The 25,874-nt window shown below is 46.3% G+C and overlaps 1 protein-coding gene across 1 annotated transcript in view; it reads left to right on the top strand.

Moving 5' to 3' along the window:
• Positions 1 to 3,512: 3,512 nt before the first annotated feature.
• LOC122788731 (SMC5-SMC6 complex localization factor protein 2-like) overlaps positions 3,513 to 25,874 on the top strand; it is a 909,214-nt gene continuing 886,852 nt past the window's right edge. The window contains exon 1 of the mRNA XM_044055623.1: positions 3,513 to 3,600. Within this exon, the coding sequence (XP_043911558.1) occupies positions 3,513 to 3,600 (88 nt within the window). The remainder of the gene's footprint in view (positions 3,601 to 25,874) is intronic.

Raw genomic sequence — 25,874 nt, 5'->3', positions numbered from 1 at the left:
AAGAGAGTCATTCAAGAAGTCCCACCAGATCAAATAGGATCCCGATTTTACTAAAGATTCTTTTTAGTGCCAAAAATGACAGGGGAATGGAGACAAATTCTGGATCTCAGCCTATTGAAAAATGTGTACAACAGACAAAATTCCGAATGGTCACGGTTCAGTCCATCCTTCCCTTTCTGGAGATGGACGATTGTATGTGCTCTCTAGATCTTCAGGATGAGTATTGACCACATAAAGATGGACAAGTGCTTCAGAAGATATCTCTGCTTCCAGCTAGGAGCCAGTCATTAACAATTTTGAGCATTGCCCTTCGGTGTCACCACAGCCCCCAGGGTGTTAACTAAATGCATGGCAGTCGTAACAGCTCACTTGAGACTGGGAGGATTCAGTGTGTTTCCATATCTAGACAACCGGCTTTTCACCGCCCCCTCCAGGCATCTACTGCGTTACGCCACAAACTTCGTGCTACATCTTGCAGAGACTCTAGGCATTTCAATAAAGTCACAGTTGACTCCTACACAAGATCTAGAGTTCATAGGAACAAGACTGAATACAATTTCTTGTGTACCCTCCCTTCCCCTCCACAGGCTGATGAAGCTGAGGTCACAAGTTCAAGCGATCATTTTCCAAAACAAAGTTCGTGCTTGCCTGGTACTGCAAACTATGGGGTACATGGCAGCAACTATAACCTTAGTACCCCTAGCAAGATATCACATGAGGCTGCTTCAATGGCTCTTACGTCACAGTGGTAACTTCTAAAGGATCCGATGTCCCACCTAATTCTAAATCACTGCAAAAAAGATTTATATTGGTGGATGAAGCCAGAAGAAAATCTATGGGGTCTCACCTTTTCTCCTCCTTCGCCCAAAGCCATAATGATCATGGACCCTTCCTAGATTGGGTGGGGGGGGGTCATTATATGGGGAGGACTGTCCAAGACACTTGGTCCCCATAAGAGGCCAATTTGCCTGTCACTGTTCTAGAATTGAGTGCAGTACTTTGTGTTGCAAGCATTCCAGTCTGCCCTTCCTTCGGGGCAATTGCAATCCAATCAAATCACATGTTGGTAGCCTGGTGCAGCAACAAACAAGGAACCAGATCCTACCCACTATGTTGGGAAGCCCTAAGAATTTGGCAATGGGTTATTGCTTCCAAACGCTTTCTAGTAGCAATGTATAGCCCAGGGAAATGCAGCGTGATTGCGGACAAGTTGAGCAGATGTGTCCTGCTGCCTCACAAGTGGTCTCTCTTACCACAACATAGTGATAAAGATTTTTCATCTTTGGGGCCAGCTATGCTGCGATCTGTTCACCTCACTAACAAATGCAGTGGCTACTTTGCTCTGATTCCCCCTCATGCGAGGTCCCTGAGAGACGCACTTCTCGACTGGCCCCCGGGACTTTATGGCTTTCCTCCTGTTCCCTAATTCCCCAGTTTGAGGAAAGCCCAAATGTTGAGAAGCAAGGTCATTTTCATTGCACCCTGTTGGCCCCACCAAGTCTGGTTCCCCTTTCTTTGGCCTCCTTTGGCTCACCACTCTTGGGTTCTGGGTCCAGCTTTTGGACCTGTTCTCACCCTCAGGGCTTGGTGCATCACAATCTCCAAAATCTCCAGCTGACTGCTTAGTGCCTTGAATTCCAGTAATTGCCAGACAGAATAACTTATCCTCTTCAGTACAAAGGATTCTTCTGGCCTCCCATAAACCATTCACTAGAAAGCTTTACCAAAGCAAATGGAAAAGATTTTTGATTTGGGCCTGCTGGAAAAACATAGATCCCTTCTCAGCACCAGTTGATAGTCCTGGAATATTTAGCGTCCTTATTTGAGTTGGGAGCCTCTACTTCCACAATTGAAGTTCATTTAGCCGCTATTTCCAATTTTCATAACTGACTTGAACATTCTTTGAATGCAAAATTTTTTATAAAGGCACCTTACATTTAAAGCCCCCCATTGAAAGACCCTGTAGCACAATGGGACGTGACCTTCGTCTTATAAAGTCTAGTTTGTCAGCCATTTGAGCCAGTAGCTACTTGCGACCTCAAGTTTTTGTCTTGGGAAAACCCTCTTCGTGGTGGCTATCATGTCTGCCAGGAGGATTTTCGAATTGCAAGCTTTGTGTGAAGCATCCTTGCATCTTTTTTCACAAGGAGAGAGCATCTTTAAGAACCAGCCTGTCCTTCCTAAAGTGGTGCCAGAATCTGTTAACCAATCTATAGACTTGCTAGTCTTCCCAAATTTTTCAAATAAAGGGGAATACTGCTTACACTTGCTGGACATAGACATTTATGTTTTTACTTGGATAGAACAAAATCATCTAGAAAATCGGACCAGTTATTTGCATCCTTTTCTGGACCCGGATTGGGTAAACCAGTATAAAAGTTTACCTTATCAAGATGGCTTAGAGATTGTGTTACTTTTGTCTACAATTGGAATAAACTTGTTACTTTTGTCTACAGCCTGAGTAAACTCAAACCACCTGCTCCAGTTAGTGCATTCCACCAGTTCTGTTTCCACTTCAGCTGTCTTTCATTCTATGGCCTGCATGGAAGAAATATGTGCAGCTGCAACATGGGCTGCTCCTCATACTTTTATCACTTATTACAAATTAGATATGGTTGCCAGGGAAAGAGCATCCTTTGGCTCTATGGTACTCAGGAATATCCTTCCTTATGGCCTCCCAGGACCTGAAGTAGCTGTGGACACTGTCCCATTTGTCAAGAATGAATGAAGATTGACAACATCAGATAAAGATGTTATGTTCTTACCATAACGTTCCATCTGTGTTGTCTATCTTCATTCATTCTTGACATCCCACCCTCCTGCCCTCTCCAAGAGACTTCTGGAAGATCTGTATTTTCTCTGCTTCACTGCAAACTCAATCTGAGGTAATGGGAAGAGGGGTATTGTGGCTAGAACCTTAGCTCGAGAGTTTTTGGCTGGCTCGAGCTATGTATAATGGCCGAGTTGGTTCCGAGAAGTTGGAACTGAACCCATCTGTCAAGAATGAAGATAGACATCACAGATGGAATTTTATGGTAAGGACATAACTTCTTTTTTACATGTATTAGGTTGAAGGAATGACTGACATGAAGGTTTTAAATAAAAACAGCCAAAAACTGATCCCTGAAAGTCACCTTTCATAATACCAAATTTACTGGATAGTGCATCCCTAACTTGACTGTATATTCCTTGTCTTTTAAGTATTGTTCCATTTTGTATTAAAAGTGATTAGCATTCTGTTCATGTGGTGTAGATATAAAGACAGAAGGTGGGAGTGAAGTCACTTGCTCTGGCAAGGTCTTAAAAGACATTTGCTGGTAGCACACAGTCCACAGCATTTTATTATGTTAGTTTAGAGCTGTATCAACTGTGCATGATCTTTTCTGGGTAAATCTGAGCTGTTTTATCTCTGATAGTATAATTTATAAACATTAATGCATATAATTAAAAAAAATTGCTGTTTGTGCCACTGCCACTCTTCCTTTTCATCTTTTTTTTTTGTTTTTTTTTAGATGATGTCTATTCATTCAGATTTTTTTGCTTCAGTTCGTATTTTGAATGCACTGATGGATATATTTTTGAATTCTGTCCAGAAGACAGGTTAGTGATTAACCAAGGGAGTTGATACTGTATGCCAGCTATTAATGTATGGAGAAATGAATGTTGTTTCAAGGTAACTTGTTGCTTTGTCAGTAGTTAAGTTCATCATTTCCACCAGTCGCAGTTCTACACTTTCTTAAAAGTTCCTGCTCTTGGGGTTATGCCAACCCAATCTGGAGACGCATCATGATGTCTGATGTCTACTTTGTAAGTGTGATTATCCCCAGAACCTTCTCACTTGTCATCCTAGTTCCAAAAGGAACAGTTTGTCCCATTCTGAGCTTTGGATTTTGTCTAAGTTATACTTCTAGTGCCACAAATTACATGAATGGCACATTGTACATTTGGGTTTGAAGGAAATAACTGTTGGCCCTGAGTGGGTGGTATGTATAGTGCAATGTGATACAGATTTAGATATTCTTCAACATCTACATTGTTTGCTTTGGTTGCTGAAGCTTTACATTTAAATCATTTCCTTGTGCTCCCCTAACTAAATTAATAGCTTCTGTTGGCCATAGTAATTGGCTTCCTTTTAGTGCTATGGTTGCAGCCCTTTATGGTGACTAAAGGTCACCCTATCCCAAAAGCATTTGATCTGATGTCAGTTCAGGCTTCATCAAACATGTGGGGTCTCTGTTCTGATGTCAGAACCGACTTGGCCGTCTGCAAGATTACGATTCCAAGCTAGAGCTCCTCCCACCCTACCCAAACTGCTTCAATTCTCTGATACCCCAAATTTTGTTTGCCCTGCTCAACAAAAGCATTGTGATCCTTGGGTGTTTCTAAAGCTGTTTTTTTTTACCTTTTTTTCTTTATTTTTCTACCCTTCCTTTAAAAAAGTCATCCAGGAGCTCCCCTCAGACCAGCACAGTTCAGGGATTTACTCTGGAGTCTCTTTAGTTCCAAAGAAAACTGGAATCTCGGGCCCATAATGGACCTAACTTATCTGAACAAATCTGAGATGCACACGGAGTTCAGGATGGTCATGGATTAGTCCATCCTTCCCCTTCTGCACAAGGACAACTGTATGTGCTTTATAGACCTGAAGGATGCATATACTGTTGCATCAAAATGAACAAATGCTCCAGAAGGAATCTTCATTTCAGGCAGGGAGCCAGTCACTTCCAATTTCGTGTGCTTACATTTTCCTCACCACAGCCTCCAGGGTGTTCAATTGCATGGCAGTGGTTGGATCTCACCTCACACTGCAGGGGTTTCACAAAATTTCTCACTGCATGACTGGCTCCTAGTTGCACCGTCCAGGCCAGGGACTTTCTCTCACAACTGGCCCCAACCTTAGGGATCACCATAAACCTTCAGAAGTCGCAATTGCAACCTGTGCAAATGACAGATTTTATAGGAGCCTGTGTGGATACAAACAAAACCCCGGCTTATCTTCCACAAGACAGGATTCTCTCACTGCGGACACATAGGCAAATGCTAGCAGTGCCAGTTCCTCCAGCAAATCTGGTTCTCGGGGCTTGGGGTTCTGTGGCTGCAACTATAAATGTTAAGTTGTCTATCTCGCCTTCGTTCTTGTTGGTTGGGATCGGAGCCGATCCTTGGCTCCGACTCTGCCATCTTCTATAGCTCGAGGGCTGTTTACTGGCTCGAGGCTACCCCTTATCCCATGATGCCTAGCGATAGCTACCCAGATCTCATTTTCCGCTTCAGCTGCGAGGTGTCGTTTTTCTGGCTCAGGCTCATATAGTTTTTTTGTATAACTTTCTTACTCTAGAAATATATTTTTTCAGTGTTTTATTGTTAACGTTTAGTCTTGATCTGAAGTAGTTTACTTCATTCTTTCTGTACATATGGGTATATGGATCCGATTCGGATCTGAGCCGGCAAAACTTTTCAAGCATCAACTCCAAGCTCCTCCCCTACCTGTAATACATCACTTCCTCCTATCTAGCCCCAGATCTCGTTTGCCGCTCTAATAGTCAGCATCGTGGTATCTGAGCTCTAAGCAAGGTGGTAAGGTTTTTTGGTCTTTGTGATAGTTGAGTGTGAATACCTTTCCTTTTTTTTCCCTCCCTTCGTGTTTGGTCGTGTTAGTTGTAAAAAAAAAAAAAAAAAAGTGTTTTTTGTGATGCTGGTTTCCCGCCTAGGCCCAATCCCTGTTTAAGTGTGTGTGTGAGTGGGCCGTTAGGGCTTTTATTGTCTCTACTATGGCTGAACAGCCTAAGGTTCTTTTTAAGAAGTGCACAGAGTGTGGTCATAAGCTCTCACCAGCTGATGGCCACACTCTGTGTTCTATGTTTAGGGGTTGCCCATCTGTCTACATCCTGTGACATTTGTTCAGGCTTTAACCCTAGGGCGTTGAAGGATCGTTGGGCTAAGCTTGTGGCTAAGGGTCTGCTACCAGCTTCTGCCCTAGAGTCTGCCTCTGTTTCCTTCCCAGCCAGTGACACTGTGCAGGCAGGGACTCAACCTCCTGCCAGGCCTGCTTCATCGGAGTCATCCCAGACAGGTAGGGACAGAAGGAAGAAGCACCACGACAAAGAGAGGTACAGGCCCAGAAAAAGATCACCGGACAGGGAGTCTTTCTCCAGCCTCTCTTCAAAGGCACCCAGGTCTCGTTCTCCTCGGCTCTGCTCTCCCAGTTTCTCGCCGGAGCAGACTGAGCCATCGGAGCCGAGGCACTCTCCTCATATCTGACCCAGACCAGAGTCTGTCGCTTCCTCCAGGTCAACTGAGTGTCTCCGACCTTGATATGGACAGGCTGATGAGGTTCATCCAGAACCAGATTCAGATGGGGGTCTTACCAGGGCCCTCTCCCATTGGAGAGGGTCCTTCAACTATGTTCCACTCTATTGCTCCTTCCCCGATCCGACCCAATGTTTTGGGGTTCGCTGGTCAGAGACCTTTTGGAGCTGTTGGGTTGGCGCCGATGGTTCTCGTTTCCTTGACGCCAGCCGTCACCTTGAGTTCTTGGGATCCGATCTCTGATCCAGCGGACACTCGGAGCCGTGGTCGGGGAGTCGCACCCAAGGGTCGAGATCTCGCTCTTTCGGATCCCATCCTCTGTGCCCGGACTACCCCGCCGTCTGCTCCGATCCTTGCTTCAGTGCCAAGGAGAGCCTAATCCTTACGTTCTATGGAGTTGTGCTCTCCATCAGCATTCAGGGCAGTGGAAAGGGTTCTCTCCCAGGGGTTGAGACCACAGCTCACCTACTCTGATCCTACCCAGACCCCTCTGATTTTGGTTTCTGCTCCCATTACCCTGTCTCAGGGACAGCTCGTGCCAAAGCAACCCCAGGTTGTTCCCCTCAGAAAACCCCCGGAGGCTTACGAATCCTCTCCAGTGTCCCACTGAAGAGGAACCTCGTAAGCACAAGCGTAAGAGGAGGCACTTGGACTCCCCTGAGTCCATTACCACTGATACAGACTTGGATGAAAGAGAGGGTTCCCCCAGATCATCTACAGAGGACGTCTCGTTTGGAGACATTATGGAGATCCTCCTCCAAAGCGGAGGTTGTTCAGCCCCCAAATCCTCTGCGGATGAGTCCGTATTCTTGAAGGTCTTTGGCGCGGGCCCATCTACTTCCTGGGTCTTCCCTCCAGCTGGCCCTTTGGTGAGCCCCATCACCACTAGGGCATGGAAAGATTCTGACACCGTAGAGCTTATACCCAAAAGGCCACACAAAATTCTTTCCCTGCCGTCAGACAGGCAGGCATGGTCCAAAGGAGCCCCGGTAGACACTTTAGTGGTTGCAGCTGCCACAAAGAAGGAACTGGCACAGGAGAGTTCCTCTGTGAATCCACCAGAGTCCAGGTTGATGGATCGTTTTGGGAAGCACATGTACTCGTCAGCGACATATTCTATTCGTGTGCTGAATTACTTGGCACATGTTATCTGACTGCAGCGAGACCTTATATCTGAACCGACTCCCCCCTGGAGTCTGTCGCAACAGGACAAGCAGTCTTTCACTGTGAAGAAGACTACACTGAAATCAGTGACTAATACCTCTATGCGTTTCCTCTCTCATGCTACGAAGGGAGCCGCTAGAGCTGCTGGTACAGGCGTTGCCTTGAGGCGTCACTCCTGAATCAGGCTGTCAATTTGCGGACCCCTTTAAAGTGTCTTTCATCAACGCCCCTTTCGATGGATCATCCCTCTTTGGAAGACTGTGTGTGACACACTAACCAAGAGTGAGGAGGACGGAAAGACTTTGTCAGCCATCGGAATCCACTTCTCTAACCCTCATAGGTCTGATTCCAGGAACCAAAAGGGGCAAAAGAAGATGTGGTTTCGGAAATCACAGTTTTTTCGTGACACTCAGGAATATTCGTCACCCAGAGGCAGAGGGGGACAAGACCGACGCCGTCCCAGAGGCAGACTGGGTCCCAGAAACTTCGGATTTAGGGAAACTTTTTCCGACAGACCCACACAGCAACCCTGAGGGGTTGCCCGGCTGCTCTACTCTGGAGGCAGTCAGGGGAAGATTTTTCGTACATCCAGCGGCATGGCAGTCTATTACTGTAGACTGCTGGGTGTTTAACATCATATCGAGAGGATATTCTATCCCCTTCATTTTATGTCCCATATCTCCAGCACGGCTTCCAGATGTTCCACCTGCTCACAGGGAGGCTGCAGCTTTAGAGGTTTCAAAGCTGCTATAAAAACGAGCCATTGAGCCGGTCCCCCCCTGATCAATCCAGATCAGGCATCTACTCCAGGATGTCCTTCAAGGATGCATCTGCAGTCATCACATACGGGTTGTCCTGCCTCAGGCAGCCCTTTGGTCGGCCGGATTCCAAAGTCTGGGTCCGGCGTCGGCTGATGTCGCCCTTTCCCCGACGTCAGAGCGCCTGGGGTATAAAAGACTCGGCCGACGCCATCTTCCTCGGTCTTTCTTGCCGCGTGGTGCCTGAAGCAGAAGCAGTTCGCAAGTGCCAGTCGGCCAGCTCCTGTAATTCAGCTACCGAAGACTTTAAAAAGCTAAGTACCCCGTTGGGGACTCTTTCTTGCCTCAGCCGATGTCAGATAAAGTTAATAATTGTTTAACTTGTGGGAAACAAATACCTCATAAGGATTTCCACTCTTACTGCCTCCCCTGCCTAGGCCCAGACCACGACGTCTTGGCCTGTTCAGCTTGTGCTTCCTTCAACCGACGCACTCTTAGACGTCGGGCGGAGTTTGCAGAGGAATTTTTTGGGGCTAGTTTTTCGTACAATATGCCGTCAGGGACTCCGACTTCACATTTGATTAAGAAACGGAAGGACAAGGACCGATACACGCGGGCCGCGGTTTCGGCTGAAACCACGGCCAGGCCTACCGCGAGTGTCTCGGTCTCGGCTGAAACAGAGTCCTTGGTACTTCCTACCACCGAAACCGCTCAGCCGACTACCTCAGTCCCGGAGGCCCCGGCTGAATCTGTTATTGAATTTCCTACAGAAACTGGTGTCCTGGAACCTTCCGACACCATACCTTTAGACAAAACTACACCAGCACGTGGTGCAGCCAGGCCTCCTGCATCCATGTCCATTAAGGCATTCTCTAGGGCTAAAGCTGCTAAACTATCCAAAGATTTGCCTCCCAAGGTTATCCCTCAGGGACCCACTACAGGTTCACAGATTCTAAGCGTAGCAGAGGACCTTATCTCCTTAATTAGGGACTCTCAATCTCATCCGGACAGGGGCTCTCAACCTCCTCCAGACAAAAGGCCCAGGGTTGAGCCCTCTGATCCCCACTCCTCAGATGAAGCCTCAGATGGTTCTACTCTCTCGGACCACCAGGAGGAGGCTTTTTCGGCCTACGAGGATTCTGATGCAGAGGAATCTATTCCTTCGGCCTCCCCTCCTGAAGAGTTTTCCTTTGGGGAGACACTCCACACTATGAGAGCATTTCCAGTGGCAGGGCCAGGAATTCTCTGATTCCAGGAAGAGATTAAGGACCTTCTTGCATTTGTCTCAGCATAGACCTTTGGCTATTCCTCCTGTTTTAAATGTCATTGATGATGTGTACTCTGAGTCTAGCACAACCCCTGATTCTCTTCCTCCAGCTCCTGTCAAACCCGATAGGTACTACAGGGTCCTGGACTCGCATCTTCACATTTACAAGGTCCACTCTGCTGATCCAGAAACTATTTCCCAGGGCCCTAAAGGGGTTGCAGCTGCCACTACTAAAAGTCCTCTCCCCTCTGAAAGGGAGTCTAGAGCTTTAGAGAGATGGGGTAAAAAAGTGTATACTTCTGCTACTCTTTCTATGAGGGCATTGAATTGTCAATTTCATATGATACAGTACCAGGAGTATTTGTTAGATGAATTGCATAAAAAACTCTTCACCTGAACCCCTAGATCACAAATCACTTCAGGATCTGGTACACAACTCCCAACAGGTTAGCAACCATTTCTTGCAATGTGGTTATGATGCATTGGAAGCTTCATGTAGGTCAGCTATGACTGGCTCAGTCATACGTAGGCATGCTTGGCTGAAGGAACAATCTCTGCCAGACCATGTCAAAGCAAAGCTTCTGGATGCTCCACTGGAAAAGCAAAAGTTATTTGGCTCCACGGCTCAGGAGGTCCTAAAGAAAGTTGAAGAAAAGGCAAAATCGGTACAAACTGTCAAAGATTTTCTCCAAGTCCAACCACCAAGATTCATCAGGAATTGGCCTTCCAAAAACTGGTCCTTTCCAGACACAGAGAGGTTTCAGAGAGGCAAGAACAGGCGTGCCAGAGGTAGAGGGCAAGCTAGAGGCTCCTACAGAGGGCGTCAATGGCAGCCTCCTAACCAGAGAGGTAATGAAGGACCTACAACTGCTGCACAAGGACAGGCTCAATGACTTTACTTTGACACCGCCAACCAGGGCTCAATTGGAAGCACCCTTGGGCGGAAAGCTTTCTTTATTCTCAGAAAATTGGCACAGTATTACAAGGGAGAAATGGACACTACAACTAATAGACAAAGGATACAGGTTCCATTTTCACACATTACTAAAAAGAAAAGGCATGCCAGACCTGCCACCAAATCAAAGGGCAGAGGCTTTGAAACAAATCTCCAGCTTAATGCAAATGAAAGCTATAGAAAAGGTTCCTCTCTCAGAACAAGGCCAAGGATTTTATTCCAGACTTTTCCTTGTGCCAAGAAAAGAAAAACAATGGAGGCCTATTCTCGACTTGTCCGCACTGAATATTTATTTTGTTTATTTATTGCCGTTGGTTTACCAGGATAGTCCATTGGGCCATAAAGAACCCGTTTTCAATGGAGTCCTGGGGAGAAAAGCTCCATAACAGAAGGTATTTTCAACATTTAACAGTAACAATCTTAGTACAGAGAGTTATTAATATTATGTAAACAGAATAAAAGTAGAACTAATCAAATTTAGAATAGCAGTCATAACAGTTAATACATTAAGAAGAAACCTACTAGTAATAGAATAAATGTAAACATTAATACTGATTAGAGAACAAATATCATAGCTACAGAAGTAGAGTATGGTATTGAAGGAGAATTAAGTAGAGTTAGTTATCTGGGGTGGGAACAAGAGCATTCCCACTGTGATGCTAGATGAAGGTGAAGAGACTGTTTGAAGGCAGAGTGGTTAGAGGTGGTGCGGATGAGTGGAGGTAGGGAGTTCCAGAGGCGAGTGAGGCTGAAGGAAAGAAGGTTTTTGCCTGGGGGATGAGTCGGTTTGTGTACTTCGAGTAGATTTTGATTATTTGACCTTAGAACTCTGTTAGGTAGGTTGCATTTTAAAGGCAGAGGAAAGAGAGGGACAGAGGGAAGGGTGGAGAATAAGCTTATGGGCTAGAGTTAGTTGCGTGTAATTGATTGGGAAGTTCTAGCCATTTTAGCTTATGGAGGGAGAAACAGTGGTGGGTGGAGGACTTTTGGCTGGTGGCGAATTTTGCAATTTTGTTATAGCAGGAGGTAAGTTGTTTTTTTTAACAAGGACTGAAGATTAGTTAGTAGTGGGGCACCATATAGAAGGGATGGGATTAGGAAGGAGGTAGAGAGAGTGATTTTAGTGGCAGATGTGAGGTAGGCGTTCTGTCTATAAAGCATGCCAAGTTTTTGGTGTGTTTTTTTGATGTTTATTTGCAGGTGGTAGTTAAATTTAAGTAGGTTATCGATTTGGACCCCAAGTAGTTTGGTTTCTGACACTATTTCAAGAGGTGAGTTGTGTTGAGTAGTAATTGAGAATGTACCCATGTCGGGAGCGATGACTTTAGAAGGAGTAAATAACATTAGTTTGGTCTTGGTAGCATTGAGAGCTAGATGATTACATAGCATCCATTGCTCTGTGGAAGAGAAAGCATCTTGAGTAAGTTTTTGTAGTGTGATAGAAGAGGCAGAACAGATGATAATTGAATCATCTGCATATTGGATGATGCTAGAGAAAGGAATTGATTTGTGGAAGTCATTTATAAAGATATTGAAGAGAAGAGGACCCAGTATGGAGCCTTGGGGAACTCCCGTAGGGGTACTAAGGAAAGAGGAGGTAGCTTTTTTCCATTTTACAGCTTGACTTCTGTTAGGTAGCTAGAGAACCAGTTCAAAGAGGAGGAAGATAGGTGAAGTTTGCAGAGTTTAAGAGCAGGCTATGTGAGATGGTATCGAAGGCTTTGGAGAGGTCAAGAAGTAAGGTGGAAGCAATTTGTCCAGAGTCACGGGCTTTATTTACAGCCCTCAAGGAAGGAGAAGGAGGGCTGTCATGGTGCTATGATTAGGTCTGAAACCGTGCTGTGTGGGAGTTATAAGATGGTTGTCTAGGAGGTGAGGAAGGAGCTGAAGTTGGACACATTTTTCTAAGAGTTTAGAAATGGGGGACAGGATGGCTATGGGGCGGAAATTAGTAATGTTGTTATTGTTACCACCTTTATGTAGAGGTATAATAAAGGCTTGTTTCCAGATTTGGGGAACTGTGTATTCTTGTAGTGAGTGGTTAATTAAAATGCTAATGGGGTAGGCAAGAGTTTCAGCGGCTATACTGAGAAAGTAAGAGGGGATATTATCAGGAGCATTGGTACATGGTTTCAATTTCTGAAGGAGTTTCTTAATAGTAGATGTTGGTATGGGATTTAATGAGAAGAGGGGGCAGTCAGGAGAGGGGGAATTTTGGGGAGGTGGAGATGAGGATAGAGTTTGTGTAGAAGAAGGGGTAGAGGATTTAGTGGGTGAGGAGTAGGGTATAGAAATAGAGATAGTGGGGGTGGATGAGGGGGTATTAGATAGTAGAGAGGTGTTGGAGAATGAGGAGGTCAATTTAGAGATTGAGTCAATAAAGAAATAATTAAATTGGGTGGCTAATTTATGTTCTGGAGCATTTGGGTCTGGGGTAGGAGTATCTGGTTTGCTGGGGTGGAGGAGAGTAGAGATCCCTTTCCAGAATTTCTGAGGGTTGTTTTTATTTTGGTTTTGGAGTGTAGAGAAGTAGTTTTGACGATCAGAAGTAATGAGTTTCTTTACTTTGTTTCGGAGCATTTTATATTCTTTAAGGAGTGGTGCTGTCTTGTGTTTTTGGTAGCGTCCCCAGACTTTGTGTCTCTGTCTCATGATAGCAAGAGTAGTTTTGGAGAGCCATGGGGCTGATTTAGTTTTTATTCTTAGTCCGTAAAGGAGCTTGGGAGTCGAGTAATTTTAAGAAAGTTGAGTTGAAGTATGAGACTGCATCGTCAAGAGATAGTGTTTTTAGACAGTTCCAATTAATTGCTTGTAGTGAGTTTGAAAAGATTAATGGGTCGAAGTTTTTATGGTCACGGATTGTAATGTGGTTATCAGTCTGCTGAAGGATAGTGGGAAGCCAGTGGGTAAAGGTGGGTAAGTGGTCACCAAGTGGGTCGGGAAGAGTGCCACTGTTGAAGTAGTGAGGGTGGGAGACTAGAATCCAATCCAATATACTCCCATTGGAGGGGTTTTTGGCAGGGTGGGTTACCAAAGTGATCAGTTGTGAGAAATTGTAGAGGTTGATGTTAGTGGGGTTTGTAGGAGACTGTATAAGGGCCCAGTTAATATTAACATCTCTTAGGATTATGGTTTCATTACTAATGTTACTGGATAGCCAGGAAAGGATGAGTTCAAGAGTGGAGATATTATCCCCTGGGGGGATATAAAGGGAAGCTATACATATATGTTTATGATTATTGATTTGTAGCATGGTAAGGAGAAGTTCGGCATTGTTAAAGTGTGGAGTAGGTTTGTTATATGGAGTAACTACTAGGGTGGAAGTGTATAGAAGGGCTACTCCTCCGCCTTTCTTGTGAGGTCTGTCTTTTCTTATGATGGAGTAGTTAGGAGGAACTATTTCAGAGTTTCTAATGTGTGGTTTTAGCCAGGTTTCTGAAATAGTGAGGATGTCAGGTTTATTGTGTACGAGCCAAGCATGTAGGTTTGGGACTTTGTTTACTACACTTTGAGAGTTTAAGGAAGTGAATAATAGGGATTTATTTATAGCAGTAGTAGTGGTGGGGCCTGGGTTAGGATGGATGTCTCCAGATATGAGAGCGCTTATCAGGTGTAGTATATAATAGTTTATGTGGGTAGTTAGCAAGGAGATGAGATTGGGTTGTTTTGTGAATTGGAAGGGTTTGCTAACAGTCATGGTGGAAAAGTTAGCATGATAGGAGATAAGTTTGTGTCGAAAGAGAAGGAGGTTTTCTGAGGAATATAAATGGGGGGAAATAAGAGAGTATGAGGGTAAGAAAGATGTGTTGTGAGGATTAGTTGTATGGAAGGGTTGGGAGTGGGTGGAAATTGTGGGTTGGGAGAGGTGGTAGAAAGAGGATAAGGAGAATAGTAGTAATAGTGAAAGGAAGGTGAAGGGGTGTTTAGAGAGCATAATGGGGAGGAGTTAATAGAACAGTGGTATTAGAATAGCGGAGTATGGAATATAGTGGATACTATATAAATAGCAACTGGATGTATCTGGGTAGAAGTAATTTGTTAGATTGTGAGATATGTAGAGTTGTTATGTGGTAGATAAGATATATATAAAAGCAAGAGAGATAAGTTTACGTAGGAGTAGTCAAGTATAAAAGTATAAGGTTGGTAGTAGAAGATAGTTGGGATTGGAGTGGGTGAGAAGGAATCCAATGGTTAAGTGGTATAGCTGAGGTAGATAATTAGAGGTTAATGTGGGTGGGGATAGGGAGGGGTAGTTATTGGTAATAAGTGTTTAATTGGATATGAGTTTCAGAGGGTGTGGCTATGGGGGAAATAAAGCTAGATGCACTGGGGGTGGGTGGGATTTGGGGGTAGGGTAGGGGTGCGGAGTGAGCCCGCAGGGCGAATGGAGCGGGAAGAACCAAAGAGGTCCAGAGGGGTTCCGGAGTCAATCAGTGAAAGAAGGTTTACAGAGGGGTAAGTAGGAAGGGAGAAGGACCTGAGGTGTTGGGCAAGAGTGAAGTATGAGAAGCTAGAGGGAGAGATTAGAAAAGGAGGTGTTACAGCTAGAGTGGGCTAGAAGAGTTAAGAGATACAGTGAAAGGGGAGAGGTTAGAGTTAAGATAGAAACATAAAAATTTGCAGAGGAGTCTAAGGTCTGGTGCAACTTAGAATATCCTTGGGGCAATACATTGAAAAAGAGTGCAGCTAGTGTGGATCGGGGGGGGAGCTAAGGCTGCTGGCTATCCTGGCAGGCTAGAGTACTACAAAACATCTATCAAGACCAAAACATAAGTTAAGGGTTCATCTGCAGTTACACATACTTCCTTAGATTCCAGTAGGTGAAATGTCCAAAAAAACAAAGGGGAATGAGGCAGCTGAGAAGCCTGCCTAGTTTGTTACTTTGCTGGAGCAATTAAGAGAGCTGAGTTTTGAAGGTAGGTTTTGAGGTATCCTCGAGGGTTTACTCGCAGGGGTAACTCAGGGCAGAAAGCTCGCATCCAACCTTCCATTATGGCTGTGAGTTCCACAACTGAGGTGAATTCTGTATAAAGTGACACGCATATCATTTCATAAAATAGCATCCCCAACCCCAAACAATTAAGCCATGCCTTGTCTCTCCACAGGATGCATCTACGTAGTACCTGACCTTTTACTACTTTGTGATGAATGCATGAATACTCATCTCATTGTACCAAAGTTCAAAATGCTGACTACAGCAGCTCCTTCCCATGCTGGGCAAGGGGTCTTGGCTGGTAACTCTAGACCTCAAGGAGGCATACCTGCATGTCCCTATCAGACAAAGTTGCAGAAGACACCTCAGATTTCTTGCAGGTTCAGAGCATTATCAATTCTCAGCATTGCCCTTTGGCTTATCTACTGCGCCCAGAGTATTCACAAAATGCCTGGCATCAGTAATTGCACACTGCAGACTTCAGGGGATTCAAATATACCCATATCTGGACGACTGCCTTATACAAGCGGACAGCCAACAAACTTTGGTAAAACATTTGAATTACGCCATTCACCTACTTCAGGCCCTGGGATATACAGTCAACATTCACAAATCAAGACTTGTTCCATCCCAAAGAATAACCTTTCTGGGTGCGAATCTAGATACAACCACCCAAATGGCTTTCCTCACAGAAGAAAAACAGTCAACTACCAGATTACTTCAAAAGTCTGACAAGAAAAACTCAGCTGACTGCAAGGAAAATCCTGCAGGCCCTGAGTTACATGGCTTCTTGCATCCTTCTGATTCCACAAGCAAGGCTGCATATGAGGAAACTACAATGGTACCTAAGGAGTTTATGGTCTCAGCGCAGTCACAGCTTGGAAACTTTGATACCACTCATCCCATGCCTTCAAAGGCAATTTTTGTGGTGGGCTCAAGTAAGCCAGTCAAACAGGGGTCTGCCCTTCAGCAAACCAATAGCCAGCCAAACCATTACAACGGACACTTCAGACCACGGATGGTGAGCGCACATAGAGGGCAGATGCATTCAAGGTCTATGGCCACAAAAAGAGCTACGCATGCACATAAACCACAAGGAACTTCTGGCAGTGATACATGCAGTCGAAGCCTTCAAACCTTTTCTGCATCAAGGCCACCTACTAATAAGGACAGACAACACCACAGTTATGTGGTACATAAACAAGCAAGGAGGCACCCATTCATATCCTCTTTGCAGACTGGCAATGAATCTATGGGAACTTTCCTTGAAACTCAACATAGAGCTGCAATCTCAATTTGTGCCAGGGAAAGACAATATACTGGCGGACAGCTTAAGCAGAAATATCATGGATGCACACGAATGGATGCTGCACCCAGACGTCTTTCTACAGATAACACAATCATGGGGCAGGCCGGACATGGATCTTTTTGCCTCCCCCCACAGTCATCAGCTGAAGAAATTCTGCTCAAGGACATACCACCCACAAGCATGGAAAGTGGGCGCCCTCTCTTTCAGCTGGAGAACTCTAACAGTGTATGCATTTCCACCTCTCCCAATAATGACCAAGGTCTTACTGAAGCTCAGGACAGAGCAACCAAAAGTGATTCTGATAGCTCCGGACTGGCCAAGACAGCACTGGTACCCACTGTTAAAGAGCATGTCACACACGAAACCATGGCCTCTTCCTCAATGGCCACTGCTCCTGACACAGCACAATTACAAAACTCTGCATTCCAACCTGAAAACCTTGCAACTAACAGCCTGGAAAATACCTTGATTCCTCCTCAGGATAGGCTATCCCAGAGAGTGAAGGATATTATCATGGAAGCTCACCGGCCTTCCACAAGAAAGGCATATTCAGCAAAATGGAAAAGATTTCTCATTTGGAACACCACAAAGGGCCTAGATGTGACAGTGATGAACATGGCACGTATCCTGGAATACTTGGCAGAAATGTTCCACAATGGTCTGTCGTACTCTTCCATTAAAATTCATGCTTCAGCAATTTCAGCAGAGTACAATACTGATCCACCTGTCTTCTCACATCCTCTCCTAAGGCAGTTTCTAAGAGGGATTAAAAACATCAAGCCTCCAAGGACACCACCACTGCCTACTTGGGACCTTAACTTCGTGTTGGAAAAACTAACACTGCCTCCCTTTGAACCCAGCAGCATCTGCAGAGCTACAGTTCTTGTCTTGGAAGACTGCCTTCCTTTGGCCATAACCTCAGCAAGAAGAGTATCTGAGTTACAGGCCCTCATGGCAGTACAGCCATTTACTATTTTTCATCAGGACAGAGTCTCATTGAGAACCAATCCTACATTTATGCCAAAGGTGGTATCCAGGGTCTCATTAAACCAAGCTATTCATTTGCCTACCTTCTTTCCGAATCCACAAAACAAAGGGGAGAAACTTCTGCACACCCTGGACATAGACAGTTGCGCTACTACTTGGACAGAACTAAAAGTTACAGAAAAACTGACCAGCTGTTGGTAGCATATGCTGCTAGTGCACAAGGAAAAGCAATTTCCAAACAGACAATCTCAAAATGGATAGGGAATTGCATTCGTTTTGTTACTCCTTTCATGGAAAAACTGTGCCAGCTAACATTAGACCTCATTCCACGAGAGCCACAGCCACCTCCACAGCCTTCTTAAGAGGGGTGGCTACCAAGGACATTTTAGAAGCTGCTACATGGAGCTCCATGCATACATTTTCCAAGCATTACAATTTACCTTTATATTCCAGATCCAGAGCAGGCTTTGCTACGGCAGTCCTGCAGGGCATTTTAGCTACACCATCCTATACATAGATCCTCCACCCCCAGATTGGCTATGGTATTCTACCCATATGTGATGACTGCAGATGCATCCTTGAAGGACATAGTACAGTTTTGTACCTACCATAGATGTAGATGTCTGATAGGTATGCATCTGCAGTCAGGTTTTCCCTCCCTCCTTCCCCTCTGTGGTGTTTCTTGGGTAATATTCCCTCTTATAGCTAGCTGGGGTTATCTATTATGGTGTATTTGTTTTTTATTACTGTGCATGTTTGGAATATTTTGCATTTCTCCAAATTTAGCCTTCCTTAGAGGGCACCTGGCATCTGGGGCAAGAAAAACTGAGGAAGATGGCGTTGGCTGACTCTTATACCCCAGGCACTCTGACGTCGGAGAAAGGGCGACATCAGCCGACGCCGGACCCAGACTTTGGAATCCGGCCGACCGAAGGGCTGCCTGAGGCAGGACAACCCATATGTGATGACTGCAGATGCATACCTATCGGACATCTACATTTATGGTAGGTACAAAACTGTACTTTCTCTTTAGTGCCAAAGAAGACTTGGGACCTCAGGCCCATTCTGGACCTGTCTATCCTCAACCTGTTGGTAGAGAAACAAAAATTCTGGATGGTCACTCTACAGTCCTTTCTACCGTTTCTGAGAGAATGCGACTGGATGTGCTTGTTAGACCTTCAGGACGCTTACTATCAAGATACATCAAGGTCCACAGGAGCTCCAGGAGGTTTTTACGCTTCTGGCTAGGGGCCAGTCACTTTCAATTCAGAGCCCTACCTTTTGGTCTCACCAGAGCCCCCAGGGTGTTCACCAAGGTTATGGCAGTCGTAGCGGCTCACCTGAGACTTCAGGGCATTCAGGTATTCCCCTACCTAGATGACTGGCTCTTCGCTGCATCCACCAAATGTCTCTTGTGTTAGATCCTACACTACTACCTCGGTCTGGCTCACAAGTTAGGCATCACGATCAATATCTTCAAGTCCCACCTGGCTCCGGTTCAGTTCATAGACTTCATCAGGGCACGATTGGATTCAATTCAGTCAAAGATTTTTCTCACCTTGGAAAGGATAGAAAATCTCAGACTCCATGAATTAGCGATCTTGGATCACTCAGTAGTCACAGCAGCCGATGTTCTCAGGGCAGCCGCAATCTCTAGCCTTCCTCTTGCACGTCTTCACGAGAGTCCTTCAGTGGAATCTAGCAGTTCAGTGGTCCTGGCTAGACCTTCCAATGAATTTCCACATACGAATCAATCGGACATGCAGAACGTCACTCCAGTGGTGGCTTCAATCAGCGGACATTTTCACTGGGTGCAATTTTCTAGCCCCTCCGGCTCCAGCCACGGTGACCACGGACGCTTCCCAGCTCGGGTGGGGGGGGGCACTTCCTGGTAAGAACGGTCCAAGGCACGTGGTCCCCTCCAGAGACCAAGCTACACATTAATGTCCTGGAGATGAGGGCAGTGCTTTTAGCGTTGAGAGCCTTCCACCCTGTCCTACCTCCAGGAATGGTAGCCAATCAGACAACATGTCTGTAGTCTGGTATATAAACAAACGGGGAGGGACATGATCCTACCCCCTTTGTCGCAAGGCCATGAGGGTTTGAGAGTGGGCCATATCCACCAGCCGATTTCTCTTAGCAACGCATATCCCAGGACGCTCCAACATTCTAGCGGACAGTCTCAGCAGGGCAGTCGTCCTGCCTTACGAGTGGTCCCTGAAACAATCTGTGGTGGAGAAGATCTTCCGTGTTTGGGGTCAACCTTGCTGCGATCTTTACGCATCTCCTTCCAACGTGAAGTGCAGCAACTTCTTTGCTCTGATCCCCCCCCTCCGGGGGATGTCCCCAGGAACGCTCTAGTCCATGCTTGCCCTCTCGGGCTACTGTATGCTTATCCCCTGTTACCTCTTATTCCGAAGTTACTTCAGAGAGCTTGCCAGCTGTAGTGCAAAGTCATTCTCATAGCTCCCTTCTGGCCGTGTCAAGTGTGGTTTCCCTTCCTATGGTCTCACCTGTTTGGCTCCTCCATGGACTGTAGATCATGCCCGGATCTGATTTCTCACCCGTCGGGCTTGCCCCTGCCCAACCTGGACAGTCTCAAGCTGACTGCGTGGCTGCTCTAGTTCCCATGATCATCAGGACTCTCTGACTTTTGTCCCCTGCTAAGAATATTCTGGTAGTTTCTCTCAAAGCCTCCACTAGGAAACTCTACAATAGCAAGTGGAGACGTTTTTGCATTTGGGCCTCTCCGCGCAATCTGAACCCATTTACAACCCCTGTTCTGGTCATACTGGATTTTCTGCCCGAGCTTTTTCGATCAGGCGCAATTGCTTCCACCATCAAGGTTCAGCTGGCTGCCATCTCTAATTTTCATGTGGGTGAAAATAAGGTGATCTGGCTTCTGCCAAATTGTGTAAAGCTTTCCTGAAGTGCCCTTTTTTTATTGTGACCACCAGTTAAACAGTGCCCCCCCCCCCGGGATCTGACTTTAGTCCTTCAGGCTTTGACCTTTCCCCCTTTTGAGCCAGCCGGTTCAGTTCTGATGAAGTTTTTGTCATGGAAGACAGCCGCCTTGTTTGCTATCACTTCAGCCAAGAGAGTTTCAGAGTTGCAGGTCTTATCCTCCTTGCCCCCTATTTGGTTTTCCACAAGGATAGGGTTTTGCTGCGTACGAACCCTTCCTTTCTTCCCAAGGTGTCCTCAGCAGCCAATATTAATCGGTCTATAAATTTGCCCGTCTTCTCAAATTTCCAAAATAGAGGTGAACTTCAGCTTAATTTATTGGATGTCCGTAGACAGCTTCGTTTTTACCTCCATAGGACTAAACCCTTCCAGAAGTCGGATCAATTTTCTCTCTTTCAAAACCATTTTTGGGCAAAGCAGTTTCGAAAGTGTCCTTAGCAAGGTGGATCACTCTTTGTATTGTACAAGTTTATAAGGACACAGGTTTATCTCCTCCTGGTGTATTGAAGGCTCATTCCACTAGAGCAATGGCCACTTCTGCAGCTTTCTGGTCTCCTCTAGATCCTCTAGGCTGTCTGATCACGAAGTGGAGAGAGAGGTCAGTAGGTTGCTAAAGTCGCAGGCACTTGCCAAGATATTGTCCAGCCCTCCTCAACAGGTGTCTGCTCCGTCCACTTCTATTGATGTTCCTTCTCCGACTCCAATGAGTTCGGAGCTGGAGTTCATTGAGGTTCGAGTAGTGGAACTGTTGGCTCCTATAACTCACACTCCTTCGGTTCCATCGTCTGCTCCGATACCCTCGGTGGTGCTGTCCGTTGAGGGATCTGGGTGCCGGGGCACCCTCATCTGCTCTGAGGGGGCGATTGGCATCGGACCCTTGTCAGACTCCGTTCTCCCTCTCAGAGCTTCGGCGCAGGTGAGCTCTGCTCCTACATCGGCCTCGGAGCCGTCTCCCTCGGTGCGGAGAAAGATTCCGATTTCCTCAGAACTGGAGCTTTCTCTGCATCGTGGCAGGGACGCCTTCAATGTCATGAGGAGTGTGTTGCACTGAGTCAGCTACACTATCGGCCCCACTGGCTCCGTCCCCTGTAGTGCCTGTGCCAACCTCTGCTCCTCCTCCAGACCCCCAAGCGTAGGGAACTGGCGCTCCAGGGCACCCCATTGGGTGTTTCCTCTTCTTCTGAGGCCACCCCTGATCATTCAGAGGAGCCCCCTCGTAAGAGGTGCAAGAGGAAGCACATGGACTCCCCCGAGTCTGTCACTTCTGATACAGACTTAGATGAATTGGAAGGGTCCCAGAGATCCCCCTCTGAAGAGGTTTCCTTTTCGGACATTCTAGAAATGCTTAAGCAGAGGGGGAACTGGAATCCCCTAGCCCCTACCGAGGATTAGTCTATATTTCTGGATGCGTTCAGTTCCCGACCTTCCACCTCCTGTGTTTCTCTGCCTTTCGATCCACTTATGGCAGTGGTGGCTCGAAAGGCCTGGTCAGCTCCGGATACAGTGGAACCAACTCCGTGGAGACCTGGCAATTCATCACAGCACCCCAAGATAAGCAGTTCCTTACCAAAGGTGTTCCTGTTGATGCTTTGGTGGTAGCAGCAGCCATCAAAAAAGAGTTAGCAGAGACCTCTCTGTCTGTCCATCCTCCTAACAAGGAGTCTAGGATCATGGACAGGTACGGGAAGCGAATGTTCATTTCAGCGACCTTTTCTATGAGGTCACTGAATTACTTGTGTCCTTTTACCTGGCTTCAGAGGGATCTCCTTAAAGAGCTCGGAGATACCCTTCAAGATCCATCAGCTGAGGGGGATCAAGCTAAAGTAGCTTCCCAGCTGGCGATGCTTAATTCTGTAGTTAACTCCTCCATGAGGCTCATTTCCTATGCAGCTGATGGTGCGAGTAGAGCCGCAGGTACGGGTGTGGCTCTTAGGCATGCATGGATGCGGCTGTGTAATTTTGTGGAATCCTTTCGAGCGTCATTCACCAACACCCCCTTTGATGGTTCCTTTCTTTTATGGAACACAGGTGAAAGACACTGACTAGGTGTGAGCAAGAAGGCAAGACTCTCTCTGCCGTGGGAGTCCATTTTTCCATTCCTTCTAGACCGTACCCCAAAGGTCAGAGTGGCAAAATGTGGTTCTGAAAATCCCAGGGAGCCTTGTCTGACGCACGTAGTGATTTTTCCTCCAGGCGCAGAGGGGGAAACAATAACAGACAACGCCATCGTGGCAGAGGGGGTCCGCAGAACCAAGGCAACAGAGAATCTTTCTCTGATAAGCCCTTTCAGCATCCCTGAAGGGTTGCCCAGCTGCTCACCTCTGGAGGCAGTCGGGGGAAGACTTTCACTGTACCCAAAAGCCTGGCAAGATTTAATGCAAGACTTCCATTATATCCGGAGGTTACAAAATTCCCTTCTTTCAACCCCCATTACCGTTAAGGAAATCCCTTCCAGATGTTCCACCCAATCTGAAGGACCAAGCAATAATAGAAGTTTCAAAACTGCTAGAAAGAGTTGTATAGGATGTCCTGGCAGACCAGCATGGATCCGGAACTTACTCAAGGTTCTTTTTGGTACCAAAAAAGACAGGGGACTAGAGACCGATTCTGGATCTCAGCAGACTAAACAGGTCTGTACAAAGAACAAAGTTTCGGATGGTCACGCTACAGTCCATTCTACCCTTTCTGGGTCAGGACAATTGGATGTGCTCGATAGATCTTCAGGACGCATACTACCATATCAAGATGGACAGGCGTTCCAGGAGATTGCTTCGCTTCCGGCTGGGAGCCAGTCATTACCAGTTCAGAGCTCTGCCCTTTGGTCTCACCACAGCCCTCAGGGTGTTGACCAAATGTATGGCAGTGGTCACGGCTCACCTGAGACATTGAGTATTCCAGGTGTTTCCATATCTAGAGTGGCTCCTCACTGCTACTGCCAGGCATCAAATTCTTCAAGCCAGGGACTACACAATCACAATCTGCTCCCAGATAGGCATTACAATAAACTTTGAAAAATCTGCCTTGTTGCCCTGTCAATCCATCACCTACAGAGGTGCAGACTTAGACACAAGGAACATGTCCGCAAGGCTACCGCCAGAAAGGCTGTCTGCAATTCGTCAGCAAGTACAAATTCTGATGCAGCGCAAAAGAATCTGTCAGGTTCCTCCTTCAAACTCTGGGTTCCATGGCAGCAGACATTCTTCTAATCCCACTGGCCCACCTTCACATGAGGATCCTTCAGTGGCTTCTGTTCACACAGTGGTCTTTCCAACAGCTCCCCATGTCTCACAATCATGATTACAGAAGCATGCAAAAGGCACCTATCCTGGTGGATGGTCTCCCCACTAGTGACTCACGGCAGACCCTTCATTCAGCCCCCTCCGGTAGCCACAGTGACCACAGACGCCTCCCTTATAGGGTGGGGAGGGGGCATTATCAGGGCAGGACAGTCCAAGGCACTTGGCAGCCTCACGAGTACCATCTGCACATAAACGTCCTAGAAATGAGAGCCGTGCTCCTAGCATTGCAATCCCTTCAGGACTCTCTTCCTTCTGGGACCATTGCAGTTCAGAGAGACAACATGTCAGTGGTGTGGTACATCAACAAGCAGGGCGGAACCAGGTACTACCCCCTGTGTCGAGAAGCACTCAGACTGTGGCAGTGGGCGATTTCCTCCCTACGTTTTCTGATTGCGATGCACATCCCTGAGAGGTCCAACGTCATAGCAGACAGGCTCAGCAAAGCTATCCTCATTTCTCACGAGTGGTCTCTGAATCAGGAAGTTGTGGATATTATCTTCAGCAAATGGGGACAGCCTTGCTGCAATCTTTTTGCCACCCCCTTCAACAGCAAATGCAGCAACTCCTTCTCCCTTCTTCCGCTTCCAGGTCACACACCCAGAGACGCTGTAGTCCACGATTGGCCTCAGGGACTTCTTTATGCCTTTCCTCCGTTTCCCTTGATTCCAAAACTCCTACAGAAAGCAATTTCGTTGGGTTGCAAAATGATCCTCATTGCCCCCTACTGGCCTCGAGAGATATGGTTCCCGTTCCTGCACCATTACTTTCTCGATCAGCCCTGGACTCTGGATCCGATTCCAGATCTACTGATTCATCAATCAGGCGGGTTGCATCAATCCCTCCAAACACTCCAGCTCACAGCTTGGTTGCTCCACTTCCAACCTTAGCCAGGCTTCCCAGCATTTCCCCGGCTGTACGTGAGATTGTCCCCGCTCACAAGTCCTCAACCAGAAAAACATATGCTAGTAAATGGAAACGTTTTTCTTGTTGGGCAGAGGCTAGGAGCATAAATCCATTTTCAGCCCCAGTCCACAAAATTCTGGAATTCCTAGCACAACTTTTTCATTCCGGGTCCGCTTCTGCTACAGTCAGGGTTCAATTAGCAGCCATTTCTAAATTTCATGGTGTGTCAAATTCAAACATTGTCTCATAAGCTCTGTAAAGCTTTTTTGAGAGGGACTACTCTCCTTAGGCCTCCAGTGAGAGATCCCCCTCCTCCTTGGGACCTTAATTTGGTACTAACTTCCTTAACTCTGTCCCCTTTGAACCAGCAGTGTCCTGCTCCATTAAGTTTCTATCTTGGAAGACACTCTTTCTGGTAGCTATTACTTCAGCCAGACGTGTCTCTGAACTTAAGGCACTATGTGTTCGTTCTCCATACTTGGCTTTTCATAAGGACAGGGTTGCTCTGAGGACTAATCCTTCATTTCTTCCGAAAGTCTGCTCAGAAAATAGTTAAAATAGTTTAAACCAATCTATAGACCTTCCTGTGTTTTCCCTAACCACACCAACAAGGCAGAGTACAAATTACACCATTTGGACGTTCATAGACTATTGTGTTTTTACCTGCACAGGACTAAGGAAATAAGGAAGTCGGACCAACTATTCCTTTCCTGTGCTCTAGGCAAACAAGGTCTTCCAGTTTCCAAGGTGACCTTATCCAGGTGGTTGTCTCACACTATTACTTTCATTTATCAGTTAAGGAACAAAAGAGTTGCCTATTAAACCGAAAGGTCATTCTACTAGGGCCTTGGCCACCTCTGTAGCCTTTCAATCTAGGTTGCCCATGGATTCTATCTGTGCAGCTGCTACATGGGCAAATCCTCATACCTTTATTTCTCATTACAGTCTCCCGAGCTGACGTTGGTTCCACTGTTCTGAAGAGTCTGTTCCAATGAGCTGCCCAGGATTGTAGGTGCTAGGGATGCT

This window comes from Protopterus annectens, chromosome 14.part0 (genome assembly GCF_019279795.1).
Source record: "Protopterus annectens isolate FY-2018-M chromosome 14.part0, PAN1.0, whole genome shotgun sequence".
In the NCBI taxonomy this organism is placed as follows: domain Eukaryota; kingdom Metazoa; phylum Chordata; order Ceratodontiformes; family Protopteridae; genus Protopterus; species Protopterus annectens.
Note: the sequence above shows the minus strand (reverse complement) of the source record. Positions and strands in the feature narration are given on the sequence as shown.